This window comes from Oryza sativa, chromosome 7, assembly GCF_034140825.1.
Source record: "Oryza sativa Japonica Group chromosome 7, ASM3414082v1".
In the NCBI taxonomy this organism is placed as follows: Eukaryota; Viridiplantae; Streptophyta; class Magnoliopsida; order Poales; family Poaceae; genus Oryza; species Oryza sativa.
Genome location: NC_089041.1, coordinates 5,324,137 through 5,341,280, shown reverse-complemented (window position 1 = coordinate 5,341,280; position 17,144 = coordinate 5,324,137). Strand labels below are relative to the sequence as shown.

The following is a 17,144-nucleotide window of genomic DNA, read 5'->3' as shown; positions in this document are numbered from 1 at the left end:
TTTTGGGTATTTTGGGTGTTGAGCATGTCAGTTTCTTTTTCACTTTTAGGATATCTACATAAGTTTACCTGAAGGCAGGCTCGACAAACTCACTTTGCTCATACTTGGAATAAGTCTATTTTGCCTCCCTTATCTCCTTAGGCCGCGTTTATATGGCTAGGATAAGTCTATATTCCTCCCTCATCTTTTTAGGTTGTGCCTTTATATGGCTGAAATAAGTCTAATTTGCCTCCCTTGTCTTTTTAGGTTGGCCTTTATATGGCTGGAATAAGTCTGTTTGCCTCCCTCGTCTCTTTGAGCCGGTTGCCGACGGGCTATGGCCTGCGGGAGCGTTGACCGTAGCCTGCGGGAGCGTTGACCGTAACACACGGTAACGACGTTACCGGGTGCTAGGGCACGGGAACAGATACTCGGCAGCTTCATCAGTTTACCATGTGCATTTCCCGGGTGTATTACGATTATGCGCACGAGAAGGCCAAAACACATACCGTGTGTGCTGAATCACACGGTAAGGCTGCCGTCGTAGCTAGACACTTGTGTAACGGAGCTCCTAACGGAACGGTGGCTTACCGAGTGTCCTTCACACACGGTAACATTTGATGTGTTACCGTGTTTCGTTCACACCCGGTAACATGTGGTGCGTTACTGTGTTTGAAGCACCCGGTAAGAACATGTGTTAATAAAAAAAAATATATGCTATTTGCAATTTGTTTACTATATCCATCAGAGCTTATTTCCATCACAATATAAACCACCAACAAGCACACAAGAGCACAACACATTCCAACATAAATATATATTTCAGTAAAGAGGTTACAATTAATAATTAGCATACAAGCAATTCATGGTTCATGACAGTTAAAGCAATAACCAAAGTTACAATAGCTAGGAACATATTATTTGGTTGATCAATCAATAACAGAAAGATGATATTAATAGATGGTACAGATCCTGAAGTTGATGCTTGAATGTATAATTAAACCTGCAATTGTGATAAGCTTGTAAGAAACTGGAAGATCAATATAGCTAGAAACTGAATTAATATCAAGATTGGACTATATTACATGCTAAACCAAAACATAGTACAATTAATGGGAAAGAAGACCAAATGCTCAATTATATAGATCGAAATAAGAACATGAGCATATTTGGATCAACCTAGCAAAAATATAGGACTGGATCTTCAGGAACAGAGGCCACCATTTAGTGCATAAACAACTACTGCATCACAAAAGGTACTAGTGAAATTATGCAGGTAGTTTACCATGAGCAATTTTTTTCGCTAGGTACTTTTACCAGTAGCAATGCTCTAATATAAGCCAAATTAAGCCACACATTACTATATCTCTGATTTCTCATTATCTCAATATGGTCAAGAGCAGTCAACAATGTAACTTTAGCAACTTTTTAGAATGTCAATAAAAAAGGCACAATGACACTGAAAAGAGCATAAATGAAAAAGGAAAAGTAAATACTTTAGTCTTGAGATTGCAAAGAAGTTTGTATAGCAATCATTACCAGCACAGATGCTTCACTCCTATTCATGGATGTTCTGAAAAACACAATGTTTGAACCTAAAATCAGGTAGTAAGATTATTTTCTTACTGAAGTTTGTAAGATTATAAGGTAGACAGTGCCACCAATGTAGATTAAACTACAAAGACACTGAGAGTACAGTTCACTGGGATGCTCACATCTTAATTAGGAACTGGGAAGCCAACATTTCTATAACTGTAATCCGTTCTTTGCTGCAGTTTGAATCTAAAGAATCTACAGAGACACAGGAATTAGACCAATTTGTTTCATGCACAACAGAATGAATGAGCCTTTTGTTTTGATGCCTCAAAACCATGAGGTCTCTTTAGAAGCCAAATCACAGTTTAAACTCTTTTCGATCACAATATCCTTATACTCTACAAAAAAGAGGAACAGGAAGATGACTCTGAATTTTATTGACATCGAGTAGAACTAAGCCTGATGGCACTTCTCAATGACTCTGAAGTTTTTAATACAAATAAAAGGGAGAACCACAAAATATAGTGATAGGGATTACTTTAGTAACTGCAGGCAGATGCAACTTTGACAATTGCCTATATCGTCTAAAATGAATATAAAGGCAATAATTAACGCATCATCTACCTGTTGCTCTTCCTGCATCTGCATTTTCTGTTTTATCTCTTAGTTCTTGTCATGTATTTCTTCAGCTCCATCCTGAGCAGCCTGACCAAAGTAAAAAAAATCCATCTTTTCCACTTACAAAGTCCCAGAACATGTGCATATCGCTTCAGATCATTCAAGCTTATCAAGATTGAAGGATAATTGAAGCTTACTTATGGAAGCACTTCATTGTTGCACTCCTAATGTGGGCTGCACATTTCGCCAACCAACCATTAAGTATTTGCAGGATTGCTGCGTGACCTGCATATAGCAACTAAATAAAATTCGGTTGAAGGTGCACATGGAGGCCAGGAAATTCAGAAACAAGAAAAAGTGCATTTTATGCCAGGAAATTCTCCAGCATGTTGCCGCCATCAACGGGAACTCCCGAGCCCCGTCACATCCTCTTCGTTGCTGTTGTGGTGGATGCAGCACGTAGCCATGAACTGGAGCTCCAGATCTGGAAGTCCCCAACTCGATGAAGCCTAGATCTGGCCGGATCCGGAAGGGGGAGGAAGAGCTGGCAGCAATGGTGATTTGGGAGAGGAAGATACTGGGGGAGGCCTCCCCTCCTTGGCCTCTCCACTCCACCAAGCTCAGGGGAGCCAGATGCCATGGCCATAGCTTCTATTGGCTGGATCTGGCCGAATGCAGAGAAAGGGGTGGGAGAGGGGACAGCGATGGAGCTTTGGAGAGGGAGAGGATGAAGAGAAGACGCCAGCCAAGGAAGGTGGAGGCGCGCCTCTCCACCGCGTCGAGCTCGAGGATGGGGGGCGATGGCGCAGGAGAGATGGCGGAGGCGTTGCCGCTACACAATATGAAAGGGGGGTGGCGGCGGTTCAGTGGAGAACAGGGCGCGCCTCAGCGGTGGCCGGCTAGGGTTGAAGTGTTCTATATATAGCCAAATCTGACAACGAATCTAAGCCGTCCGATTTAGATCCATTCGACCACAGTTTACAAGCAGTTTTACTTGGAAAATTATCTGTACAAATCACTTTGGTGAGAAATTAAATTTTCTAATTATATATAATTGCTATTAAAAACTTAGTTTATATACATTTTTCTATATATTTTTTTAACAGTTTGAATTTGAATTTGAAAATATGACAACTTCAAACAACATTTTCAAATACTAAATGATTTCAACTGAAAAAGTCATCAACAACAAAGTTGTATAACTCATCAATATCTATAACTTTTATTTTGGTCATTTTTCTATATAACTTTTTTTTTAACATGAATTTGAAAATATGACAACTTCAAACAACATTTTCAAATACTAAATGATTTCAACTGAAAAATTCGTCAACAACAAAGTTGTATAACTCATCAATATCTATAACTTTTATTTTGTTCATTTTTCTATATAACATTTTTTGAACCGTTTGAATTTGAATTTAAAAATTTGACAACTTCAAACAATATTTTCAAATACTAAATGATTTCAACTGAAAAAGTCATCAACAACAAAGTCGTATAACTAACCAATATCTATAACTTTTATTTTAGTCATTTTTCTATATAACTTTTTTTTGAATAGTTTGAATTTGAATTTAAAAATATGACAACTTCAAACAACATTTTCAAATACTAAATGATTTCAACTGAAAAAGTCATCAACAACAAAGTCGTATAATTCACCAAGATCTATAACTTTTATGTTTGTCATTTTTTCATCCGACAAAGTGTTACTAACATTGTTCACAAAATTCACAAATATGTGTTATAGTTTATAAACCAGATGAGAGATATGTGAATTTTGTGAACAATGTTACTATCACTTTTTCGGATGAAGAAATGACCAAAATAAAAGTTATAGATATTGATGAGTTATACAACTTTGTTGTTGATAACTTTTTCAGTTGAAATCATTTAGTATTTGAAAATATTGTTTGAAGTTATCATATTTTCAAATTCAAATTCAAACTATTCAAAAAAATATTATATTAAAAATGACAAAAATAAAAATTATAGATATTGACGATTTATACAACTTTGTTGTTGATGACTTTTTCAGTTGAAATCATTTAGTATTTGAAAATGTTGTTTGAAATTGTCATATTTTCAAATTCAAATTCAAACTGTTAAAAAAATGTTATATAGAAAAAAGACCAAAGTAAAAGTTATAGATCTTGATGAGTTACACAACTTTGTTGTTGACAACTTTTCCATTTAAAATCATTTACTACCCGAAAAAAATATTTGAATTTCTTATATTTTAACAAATCTTTAAATTTTTCTGCAAAATTATAGATCTCGTATAGCTCTCTATTTTAATATAGAACACGTATTCATCGGAGATCATTGCGAAAACTCAAAACATAATTTCAAAAATAGATCTGAGAGAAAAAAATAAATATTTAAACCCATAAACAATCTCAAATGAAAAACCTTTCATCTAAATAGTTCTAGATCTCATTAAGGGCTACAATTTTCATATAAAATTTATCTCGATCCGACTTCGTATGAAGGTGTTACGATTTTTCACTCCATTAAGCACCAACGAAATATAGTTAGTTGTGCGAAAAAAAAAAAGAAATCTGTTGGCGGCATCAGGAGCACCGTGGGCGCCAACCACGGAATTCGCCCGCGCCAACCACGAAATTCGTCAGCGCCAACGGAAGCTCAGGGCGCGAAAACGGAAGTTGGATGGATTTCTGGTTCAGCAGCAACGTTACCGTGTGCAGCACGTTCACGCACGGTATATTCCCTCGTTACCGTGTGTTCGTATTTTGCACAAGGTATGGCCGGGATGTTACCGTGTTCCTGTGATGCGCACGGTAACTTACCGTGTGTTTCGTAAAACACACGGTAACATTTGGCAACACGGGAGCTTTCCCATCTCCAGTAGTGGTTGGGCTGGTACAAGTCCGACAACGTCAAGCCATGCTGTGCCTGGGTCGGGCCAAAACTTCGTGCCATAGACCGGATTGTCGGGCTGTGGGACTTTTGGCCAACTATAGTAGATGGCAACAACGGCCAACTGGACAATCGGTCAGCAAGGAGTAACCATCAGACTCAGGAACAATGAAAGTCCGAGGCTGGTTTGACCGCCGTTGACTCCGGTCCAACCGTTGTTAGATTCCCTCAGCATGACACTGGAGGGGCGGGTTGTGTACATCTTTTGGTGTATAGGCCGGGTTTTAATGCACTTTCTAAAAAAATGAGGCTAGAGGGGCATAAGTTCGAAAATAGCAACCCTTGCTTGAGTTTAGAAATACCTATAGATAGAAAGCAAGGTTAGGTGCATAAGCATGTCAGCCTCACTCTCCTCTTCTTCCTCTTTCTCCCCCCCTTTCCTTCTCTTTCCTTCTTTTCCCGTTTCCTTCCTTCCCGTTGACCACGCTGATTACAGCGGCGGTCGACGCATGGCGCGCGGTGGCTCGGCGCTGGGCACAGACGACGTGGGGAGGCAGGAAGGCGAAAGGTGGCATGGCAGCGTCTGTGCTCCCCCAACGCCGACGTTCACCGAGGTGCTCTCCCTCTCCCCGCCGAGGCAGGAAGGCGGAAGGCGGCAAGCGACGGCGACAATGGCTTGAGGGGTGGCGGGGAACTCGGGGTAGGGATGGCGACGGTGACTGCGCAGAGGCTAGCGACAGTGGTTGTGGCTCACGACGACGACCCGGGGCGTGGAGCGGAGGCGGCGGAGGTCGTGCGGCTGGCCGAATCCGCCGAGGGCGGCGAGGCTCGGTGAAGCTGGTAGCAGCGAGGAGTACGGTACCAGCCGTCGCGCGAACGGGTCGTTGTTGCGTCGCCATCCCTCGCCACGGCGGCGCTCAAAGCCGATGGCGGTTGTGGGGCCCATCGTTTGGCGAGGCGTTTTGGTTGGCCAACTCTAGCCAGCCAGCCAGCGAGTTTGGCCAGCCGGATGGCTAGTCTGTTCGAACTCTTTTTTGTGCTTGAATAGCCAAAATTTGGCTTGGAAAGGCTGTTTGAAATGCTCTTATACATCCACCACCGGCAACAAAGCTCAATGAGTTATCAGCACTAAACCGTGGATGATGTCCCACAGATTCAAGTGTTGAGGTGATCATCGTGGTTCTTGCTACCGATACAAGTTGCTATATAAGTTTAAGCGTTAATTGAAGTTGACCGATGAATTCTGCTCTTGATGTAATATCAAATGAAAAGAAAAAAGCGTAAGCTAGCTTTCAGAGTTCATGTAGAGAGCATATCGTAGAAGGCCTCAGGATTTAGTATAGCACTAGTAGGTACAGCAGTTGCCTTCAATAATGATTTGATTAGCATAGATATATGCTCAAGTTTTGTCCGGAAACAATACGGATGAACAGAGCCCAGAGCCTCAGACCCTCTTGGCCGAACAGCCGCTTCCAAGGCTCTTAATTAACCACCTAATTCGCAAATTAAGCTCGTTTGACTTTGCGAGAATGGAGAGTGCGGCGGCGAGCCATGCAGGTGGCCTTGTGGCGAGGCTTGGGCAGCTGGTGACAGCGGAATTCCGGCTACTCAGCGGCGTCCGCGGCGAGGTCGATCGTCTGAGGGACGAGGTGGCCATCATCAACGCCGATCTCCGCCGGCTCTCCGAGGCCGACGAGAGCGCCGTGGACCACTCGGTACGGGAGTGGATGAAGCAGGCGCGCGAGCTCGCCTACGACGCCGAGGACTGCATCGACCTCTTCTTCTTCCTCCGCATCAGCCTCGCCCCGCCGCGCGCCGGTGCTCTCCACCGCGCCTGTCGCTGGTTTCTCACCATCCGCCCGCGGGCGCGGCACCGCCTCGCCATCGACATCCAGGACGCTCGCGCCCGTGCCGGCCGTCTCGCCATCCGCCTGCATCAGCAGCCGCGGCACGACCGCAACTTCGTCGTCGACACGGCACTGCCCCGTTCCGTGTGGTTCGTCCCAGCTTCGACTACGCCCTCCACCGCGCTTAGCAAGCTGGTCGGCGTCGACGACCAGGTGCAGCATTTGTCCGATCTGGTGAAGTCGGATCAGAAGCTGACGAGTGACAATCAGCGTGACGTGAGTCTCAAGGTGTTCTGCATCGTGGGGTTCGCGGGGCTCGGGAAGACGACGCTTGCCATGGAGGTTTGCAGGAGCCTGGAGGAGGAGTTTGCCTGCCAGGCAATGGTGCCGGTGTCTCAGGTGTTCGACGCCGGCAAGGACCTCGGCAGACTGCTCAAGCAGATAATTAAGAAGGTCGTGAGGGTTACAAGCGGAAGGGGGCTGCAAGAAGAGCAGGAATTGCATAACATCGACGAAGATGACGTGGACGAGCTAGCGATGATGCTCGGAGATTGTCTCGATGGCAAGAGGTACACGCACCACCCGTTCCTACTTGCTCGTCTTAACCAATTATAACCATTTCGTATCTCAACGAGGGCTGTTCGGCTGGCTGGGCTGATCACAAACAATTGTGCACAAAGTTGTGGCGGGTTGCATGCAACAGCCGCAGCTGTAGCGTAGCTACCGAACAGCCCCATTAATTTCTACTAAAAATGCTTATATATATATATATATATATATATATATATACAAATATTCCCTATATATATATATATATATATATATATATATATATATATATATATAGGGAATATTTGTTAGTTGACTGATTTTTTTTATCCGTCAATCATCTGAACTTAGGAAGCACATAATCTAAACTTGCACAATTATTTATTTGTTGTTTGTAAAAAGAATACTACAAGAAGTCATATCTCATGATATTTTATAAGAAAATAGATTGTAATTCTAAAAGAAAGAAATATTTTTATCATGAACTAGCACTACTACAACAAAGATTTTTGCGTGCGGTCGATTTTGATTTTTCCGTGCGGATGGTCGGCCCGCACGCACCCAGGGGTGTGGGAAAATCGTAATTTTCGCGTGCGGGCGCTTAAGTCGCCCGCGTGAGAAAATAAAAAATCGAAAAAAAGAAAAAAAAAACCCTCATCCGCCGCCGCTGTCCTAGCCGAGGCCCGCCGCCATCGTCCCCACGGTCGCCGGCTACGGATCCGCCGCCCGCTCCCGTCGCCGGCGCCGGATCCATAGTCGCCGACCGAAGACGCCCCTCCCCTCCATTGGATCTGCAAGGGGAGGGGAGGGGCATCAAATCACATCGATCGTCGACGCCACTGTCGCACCTCCATGCCGGCCGCTAATGCCACCGCACCTCCAGATCCGGCGCGGGCCGCCTCGATCCCACCGCCTCCCTCCACCGGATCTGCAAGGGGAGGGAGGGGAGGGACCACGCGCCGCCGGATCTGCAAGGGGAGGGAGGAGGGGCCGCGCACCGCCGTGGTCGCTCTCCACCGCCGTTGTCGCCGCCCTTCTTCCTACCCACAGCCGAGGGAGAGGGAGGGAGGGGCCGAGCGCCGCCGTGGTCACCCGCTGCCGTCACTGTTGCCGCCCTTTTTCCCGCCCGCAGCCGAGGGAGAGGGAGGGAGGGGTCGAGCACCGCCGCTGTATCGCCTGCCGCCGCTTGCTGTCGCCGTCGGCCGGCCGAGAGAGGAGAGGAGTGGGAGGAGAGGAGTGGAGTGGGAGAGAGGGAGAGAGTGAGGTGGGAGAGAGGGAGGTAGTGGGCATTGGGCGGAGGGGAGAGGGGCGCGAAGGGTGGGCTATTTTCACTAAAATAGTGTTAACAGGCCCACACGCGAAAATAAGCCTGTTAACTGACCCGCACACGAAAATTGATTTTCCTGTGTGGGCGATGGCCTAGCGTCGGTCCCCCATTTTCCTACGCGGTTAAACATATGGTCCGTCTGGAAACAAAAGGGTTTGGCGTCAGGAAAATCTTTCCTGTAGTAGTGTAGACCATAGACTTTGTCATACTAAATGATAATTCTATCATATTCAAACAAAAATTACTTTTTCTCGGTTATATGTGAACTCGCCTATCACCATTCTTCCAAACATACGAGTTAATATGGGTTTTGATTTTTTTTCAGTTATACATCCGATTCACCTATGCATGTTCATGGATAGTATACGATGAAATAATCTATATTGTAAAAATTATTTGTGCTAATTATTATCACTATTTAAATGAGAATGACATAATTAAAAGGGATATAATATGGTTCCATGTGATATTTTTGATTGTACGTATGTATGTTTTTTCTAGCGAATAGTAGTCTCTCATATGTACTTTTTTTTGGATAAATATTTTTCTCTCATAAGGTAGGTGTGTGTGTGTATTTATACGATGGATGTGCATACGTTTATGTGGGTGCTCGCAATTCCCTTTTATATACTTAGTAAAAAAAATTACTTTGAAGAGATTTGGTGGGATGGCGTGAAGCACCACTGCGGCGGGCGTGGCTTTTTCGACAACCTCACCAAGAGTGGTTGCTACATATATGCATAATTTGAGAAAAACCTTAGAGTTGTAAAAAAAAGAAAGAGAAAACTACTCATTGATCGTATGCACACTTCTTCTTCTTCTCGTGTACGTGCGGGAGGGATGGATTAGCCGATATTTAGGAGCGGGGGATTAGTTGATAGATATATTCTAATGGTTAATAATAATGGAGCCACCAGTATAAGTGTAAATCAATGGCTAGGCTAGATGTTTTTTCTTTTTTCTTATAATTTTTCTTTCATTTTCCCTATTTTATTAGAGCGTCTTGTGGCATCTTAGGAGTATATGCAGCTGTGTAGGAACACTATTAATAATAGCCATAATCTACTTGTAGCCAACTATTGTTTTATGTGGCTCAGTGTATCTCTACTTACCTATCATTTATTTATGGTTGCTCACTTAGTACGTCCTTTATCTTTGGTACTTGATGACACACGTGCTCACTGGATATAAGCTAATTATTAGCTGCACTGTGCATGGATGCATCGTAACCAATATGACTCGGCGATTGGTGAATAGTGATTTCTATATAGAACTTATATACATGGGATTAGTGGGAACATACTATTGATATATTTGGGTATTCCTGATTGACCAAGTATATTATATTACTACATATTAAACGTTTTAGTACATAAGATTGACTTCTAAAGTGCTTATCTGATTGGCTACTTTGTTATTTATGGTGAGCATGTTTTCCGAACTAAACGGTATGTGTTTTGTGGATACTTTGTATACAAAAGATTTTTTAAAAATCAAATAAACCCATTTTCATGTTTGTAATATTTAATATTTAGTTAATCTTTTGTTGATGACGTGTGTCATTTCACGTGCCCTAGATAAGCTCAGCCAACGATCTAGATCGATTGAAGATTAAGTAGGAGATAAAGTACATCGATACGATGTCGTCAAAAGAATATGTTTCGACGTTAATTTTCTAATTACATATGAAGAAAAAAGCATGATACATGAAAATATATTCTAGATAAATTTAGTAACACTACTACAGGATAGATTTTTCTGGACGCGCCCCCTCCCCCCATTTGTTTTCATGCGGTTCGTAAGTGGAACCGCATGGAAAAATATGGGACAGGCTCCAGTATTTTTTAGCATATCAGTATTTTTTTGACATATCAGTATTTTTTAATTAGGTAGTGAGTAAATTTTGACATATCAGTATTTTTTTTGACATGTCAGTATTTTTTAATTAGGTAGTGAGTAAATTTTGACATATCAGTATTTTTTAATTAGGTAGTGAGTAAATTTTGAGAATGATACTCACAGTTGAAGTTGTTTTATTTTCGAAAATACAAATCTAATATAACTATATATGTTCTTAAGTGATACTTCCTCCATCCTAAAATGTTTGACGTCGTTGACTTTTTTAAACATGTTTGACCGTTCGTCTTATTTAAAAAATTTAAGTAATTATTAATTCTTTTCCTATCATTTGATTTATTGTTAAATATACTTTTATGTATACATATAGTTTTACACATTTCACAAAAGTTTTTGAATAAGACAAACGATCAAACATGTTTAAAAAAGTCAACGGCGTCAAACATTTAGGGAAGGAGGAAGTATATCTATAACTTTACTTTATTTATATTTTTCATGGATGTTTCAATGAGATGCAACTAGCTAGAACATATCTTGAAATAGCATATAATTTTACAAAGTATAGTTAAGATGTGCTTCAATTATATTAGATGGTTTTTCAACTGAGTGAGAAATAAAAAAAAGGAAAGAGAAGTACGTACAGTTTTTTTTTGGTCGGGGGTGGGTTTCGGGATACATATGTACGTAGATACGGAGAGATGTGGGCCTTTTAAGATATAAAAGATATAAATTTGATTGTAAATTTTGAAGATAGATCTAATAGGTAAAAATAATGGGTCCACCAGATTAAATAAAAATCGACAGTTGGATGTTTTATTTTTTTAGAATTCCTAGGATTTATTAGAGTGCCACATGGTGAACTAGGAGCATTTATAGGAGTGCCATGTGATGACTTAGAGGCTGTAGAAATTTATAATAGATGCGCTCCAAGTTTTATATTTCTCGTGCATTAACCAATAGTACTCGGTCCATCCAAATTTGATCATCATATTTAGAAATGGTGTCGAGACCAATACAAGAAAACATCATTCCTTAAACTAAGTCTCATTGGTTAAGGTGATGTGTTAGGCATGCAACAATGCCATTTACTCTTTTACAGATAAATGAATAGACATGCAACGATGAAATTTACTCATGCATACATAAACAAACAGACATGCAATAATGTCATTCACTTCTGTACAACTAAACGAATAGATAATGTCAGATGATGATGAATTTATAAAGACCTAAAAATCTTAGGAATCATCAAAAATAGAAATGGAGGGAGTATATGTTATTATGCTCATTAAGATCGCATTTTGGTTTCTCCATTCATGAACGCGCAAAAAAAATTACACATATATTAAAAGAAAAGTCATAGAATTGTGACACGTCAAAGTGGTCACTGTGGGAGAAGGCGGGGAAACAGCTCGACAAACAAGAAACTAGGCTTTTTCCTTAGAGTTCTCAACTCATCTCTCTCGTTTTCTACGTACACACGCTTTTCAAACTGCTAAACGGTACATATTTTATAAAAAGTTTATATAGGAAAGTTGCTTTAAAAAAATCATATTAATCTATTTTTTTAATTTTTTTAGCTAATACTTAATTAATCATGCGTTAATCTATCGTTCCATTTTACGTGCGGAGGGGAGGGGTTCCCAACACCTCCAAAATAACACAGCCTAAACCTTGTGAACTCCTAAGCTGAGATCGAAACGAGAAGGTAAAGGCTATGTTATGTGCCTAACAACACCCCCAATAGGATTAGAAGTTGACTCCAGCAATTGCCACCCTTTTTACACAATCCGCTCCATCACCATCGGCACCTGCAACAGAATGCCATCAAAAGCATGAGTGTCCCTTTCCTACCACAAGTGCCAAGTTACTATGATGACGAGGGAGTCACCTAGGTTTCCAGCATTTTTAGTAATTTTGCATAGTATAAAAGCGAGCTTTTATATTGATACTTGAACTTTCGCTTAAAGATCAATTTAGTCCTTGACATTTTGTATTGTCCAAACAAGTCCCTAAAGTCCATTGTGCGATTTAATATAGTCCTTAGACCCTCTAAAAATGCCATGTGTACATGCCACATCATCTATGCATGCAAATTCAATATTTAAATGTCCATTCTACCCTTACGTTTTTATAGGAAATAAAGAAAAACTATTGAGAAAAAACAAAAAGAAAAGGTTTTGGCCATTAGAAAACGATGTAGCATTGGTAACTACAAAAATTTGGCATTTTCCTTTGTTTTATGATTGCTTCTTCTTGTTTTTCTCTTTGTTTTTTGTGTAAAAAATGTAAGGTTAAAATGGACATTTAAATGTTAACTTTACATGCATGAATGATGTGGCATGTCCACGTGGCATTTTAAGTGCGTCAAGGACTATATTAAGCCGCGTGATAATTCTTAGGGACTTGTTTGGACATTATAAAACATGAGAAAATTCCTTGTGTACACCTCAAAACTCTCTCAATCTCTTATATGCACCCGAAAAATACCGAATCCCTTGTGTGCCCTCGAAAATTTATTTGGAACCCTTGCGTACCCATCCCGTCAAGTCTCTGTCAGTTTAGATGTTAATTTGCTTAGAAATGTCCATTATGCCATTTGAGAATAGAGGGCATGCATGGAATTTGATTATAGTTGGCTGATTAGAGAGCTTGCTATATATTAAATATTTTTTTTGTATGACGTGTGCTATCATAAATAATTAGTGGATATAAAATTTAAAATATTTGTTTTAAAAAAATTAGTACATTGCAATTTTAAAAATAAATATGTGGCTATAACTAGCTGAAAATACTAAGATTAGTATCTTAATATTTTCAGCTAGCTATATCCACTTATTTATTTTCAAAATTGCAGTGTACTAACTTTTCTCAAAGTTTATTTTAAATTTTCTATCAACTGATTATTTAGTATCATAAAGCACACATCATGCAAAAAAAAATATTCAACATATAGGCAGCTCTCTAATTAGCCAACTATGATCAAATTTCATATCCACCATTCTCAAAGGGCATAATGGACATTTCTAAGAAAATTAACATCTAAACTGACAGAAACTTGACGGGAGGGGTACGCAAGGGTTCCAAACAAATTTTCGAGGGCACACAAGGGATTCAGTATTTTTCAGGTGCATAGAAGGGATTGAGAGAGTTCTGAGATGTACATAAGGAATTTTCTCATAAAACATCATGGACTAATTCGATCTCTGAGCAAAAGTTGAAGGACTAAATTGGCTATTCACCTATATATTTATGTACTCAAAGAAAGCAGTATCTCGCTCATGATTCACACAATTAATCAGGGATCATACATTGGTCAAGTGATTGGTTTTTCTTATCTATTAATCTTATTTTAGTTATCTAGTATATCAACACTCGACAGCTCACACATGCATGTCCATCAACGTATAATGATGTAATTTCGATCATTTTATAGAAAAGAAAATTATACTCCATGCACCCCATACTATAAGATGCGCACACATTTTAAGTCTCAACTCTTTCAACCAATAACTAATCTAATACATATGAATTAAATTTTATTTGATGAAAGTAATAACATTTGATTGTCATTTAAATATGCTATCTCATATTATTATAATTTTGTTGCTACAATAAAGGTTTTTTTTAAGAGAAAGGCCCAAAGGCCCGGCTTCTATTGAAAGCCTGGGGGGGTTTCTGGGAATTGCTACAATAAATGTTGTTTATCATAAATTAAAAATCAAAAATTAGTTTTAGAGAGAGCGGCAAGTCTGACTACACCTTATATAGTGGGACGGAGGATGTACGTGCTTTTGTGGATCTTGGTAATATGAGAAAAAAATCAAATTAAGCATAACAATATATCTAGTTTAATCCAGTAAATAAAAAATGAAGAAACTAATCAAAGTTACTAAATGTAATCTAGAGTTGCAGTTTTTCAGACTACAAAAGTTGATTTGACAAACAAGAAAAAAAAAAGCAGACAACTAATAAATTGCAAAACTTACTTAACCAGGTACCTCATTGTGATTGACGATGTATGGTCCATATCGGCTTGGGAAGCGATACTGTCAAGACTGCCAGATAACAAGTGCAACAGTAGAATCATTGTGACCACTCGGATAGAGCATGTTGCCAGGGCCTGCCGCTCAGCTAGCCTTGAGGAAGAGTACTACATTCATCGAGTTAAGCCGCTCCAATTCGAAGATGCCAAGAAATTGTTCATCAATGCAGTATTTGGCCCTCAACAAGATTGCCCAGAACATCTGAAAGATATAATGCACAAGATATTAACAAGATGCAGTGGGCTACCGTTGGCTATTTTCTGCATTGTCAGGCTTTTGGCAGGCTACAGATCACCGGAGGGCGCCGTAGAGATGTGGACGAGAGTTTGCAACTCAACTGGCTCTCTGATGGAGAACAATCCCACACTGAACGGCATGAGACATATAATAACACTGAGCTACAACCACCTGCCTCATCATCTCAGGGCTTGCATGATGTATCTCAGTCTCTTCCCAGAGGATTATGTTGTTGACAAGCGTAGGTTGTTGTACAGATGGATTGCCGAAGGCTTAGTTTCCGAGCAACGAGGGCTGACACCCATGGAGGTTGCAGAATCTTACTTTGCCGAGCTGGTGAATAGGCACATGATTCAGCCATCCTGCACTGAAACCTTGGGCACGTTGATGGGATGTAGAGTACACGACATGATGTTGGATATTATTGTGTGCAAGGCCTTAGAGTCCAACTTTGTCAGCTTCGTAGGAGGCCAATGCCGAGATCCATCATATGGTAGTGTTCGTCGTCTGGCCATCCAGAGCGATGACCTAGGGTCTAGCATTGAGAACACAAACTTGAGGCACGTCAGGTCATTGACCACTTTTCGCCCCCAAGGTCATCGAAAGCTCCTAGATTGTCTTGCTGAATTCACTTTACTGAGGGTGCTCGACCTACAGGACTGTAAGGACTTGCAGAACAAACATATGAAGCATGTTTGCCAGCTATTTCTACTCAGATTCTTGTCCTTGAATGGAACAGATATCACAAAATTGCCTAGCCAGATGAATAAGCTGCAACATTTGCAGGCACTTTGGTTAATAAGCACGCTGCTTGTCAAGGTCCCAGAATCCTTGGTCGATCTAGAGAAACTTGAGCACCTTGGATTCAAAAACAAGCATGATCGGACAATACTCCTGAGGCTACCCCGCCACATTAGGAAAATGAAGGCGCTACAGTCATTATATAGGTTCGAATTCCGTGAGGACGATGCTCAGCTTGCCGAGGAGATCGGTGATCTTGTACAATTACGAGTTCTCAATGTAGTCCTCAACTGCTCCAATTGCTCCGAAGCAAAGGTTCTCACCGAGCTTGCCAAATCAATGGGAAGGTGCTCCCAGAACCTCTGTAAGTTGTTTCTTGAAGACATGCATTTCAACGCAAATAACATGAATTTTCTCCTCGAGCTCCCCTCGCCACCAAAGTTCCTCCGGGTACTCTACATCGGTGGTACCATCGATAGAACTCCAGACTGGGTGCAGTCACTTACTCAACTTGTTGAGATTGTGTTTTGGTGGACAAACCTTCCTAGTGACGAGATATATGGTGTCCTGTACAAGCTGCCTAACCTGTCAAAGATCATCTTGGGCAAGAGATGCTGCAGCGAAGACAAGCTGGTGGCTAGCGGCGCCTTCAAGTTCCCGCAGCTCAAAGAGTTGATCTTAGGTCCTAATGACGGTAAGCCACGAGTTTTCGGATTTGAGGAAGGAGCCATGCCAAAGCTCAAGACCCTAGAAATGAATTTCCATAAGGAGGATATGATTCTTGATGGTGTCCAACACCTTACGAGCCTCAAGGAGGTGCGGCTCCGTGGTTGGAAGCATAACAGTGCACTGCATAGGGCAGTGGACCAGCTGAAGGCTCATAGCATGAGTCGCCATAGGTCAGAACAGTTAAAAATTATAGTGACATACTTTTAGTGAACTGTTGCTGTCCAAATTGTATATGCAGAGTTCACGCCGTAGCGACTAGCGAGTCCTTGTCTTACGGCATGAACTGGATGTGACGTGCGGGATGATGCATCGCGGAGGTTCCTCGTGGGCAAGTATGGTAGCTTCCATAGACACGATAAGAGTCCGTTTGGATTCCATATAAGCAGTTAAGAGAAAATAAGAAAATGTTGTGCAGTTTTTGCAGCACAAAATTGCCCTGTGTTTGTTCTCTGTTCTTGAAACTCCAGTTTTCGTCCACGGTGTTCGGATGTGCTGATCAGTTGGGTACATTGTTACGTCCTCTAAGAATGAAATAAAACTGTTACAAAAATTATCATTGCGGTAGTCTTAACCCCTGAAAAATCTTCTACCTTGCACTTCATATAATAATTACATAAAACTTGAACTGGTCAAGCTGCTGTGATGAACAAATTTGTGAGTTGGTCTAGCTTTCTGCCGTACTCTCTCCATTTCAAAATATATGATACCGCTGACTTTTCGCATAACATTTGACCATTTGTCTTATTCAAAAAATTATATAAATATCATATATTTTGTCGTGACTTGTTTTATCAT

The 17,144-nt window shown here is 40.9% G+C and overlaps 1 protein-coding gene and 1 long non-coding RNA gene across 2 annotated transcripts; one reads left to right on the top strand and one right to left on the bottom strand.

Moving 5' to 3' along the window:
* Positions 1-768: 768 nt before the first annotated feature.
* LOC4342655 (uncharacterized) lies at positions 769-3,026 on the bottom strand. The gene is made up of 5 exons (XR_010742750.1): positions 2,331-3,026; positions 2,140-2,220; positions 1,695-1,770; positions 1,519-1,574; positions 769-982 (listed from the first exon to the last, which is right to left on the bottom strand). It is a non-coding gene; the product is annotated as an uncharacterized lncRNA (long non-coding RNA).
* Positions 3,027-6,545: 3,519 nt separating this feature from the next.
* LOC107276420 (disease resistance protein Pik-2) lies at positions 6,546-16,642 on the top strand. Its single transcript, XM_066312356.1, has 3 exons — positions 6,546-7,432; positions 14,915-16,519; positions 16,588-16,642. The coding sequence occupies exons 1-3, from the start codon at positions 6,546-6,548 to the stop codon at positions 16,640-16,642; spliced, it is 2,547 nt and encodes an 848-aa protein (XP_066168453.1).
* Positions 16,643-17,144: the final 502 nt, after the last annotated feature.

Coding starts and splice junctions, on each gene's coding strand:
- LOC107276420 (XM_066312356.1), top strand. CDS start 6,546: ATGGAGAGTGCGGCGGCGAGCCATGCAGGTGGCCTTGTGGCGAGGCTT. Junction 7,433..14,914: donor GATTGTCTCGATGGCAAGAG/GTACACGCACCA, acceptor CTGCATTGTCAG/GCTTTTGGCAGGCTACAGAT. Junction 16,520..16,587: donor CATAGCATGAGTCGCCATAG/GTCAGAACAGTT, acceptor TTGTATATGCAG/AGTTCACGCCGTAGCGACTA.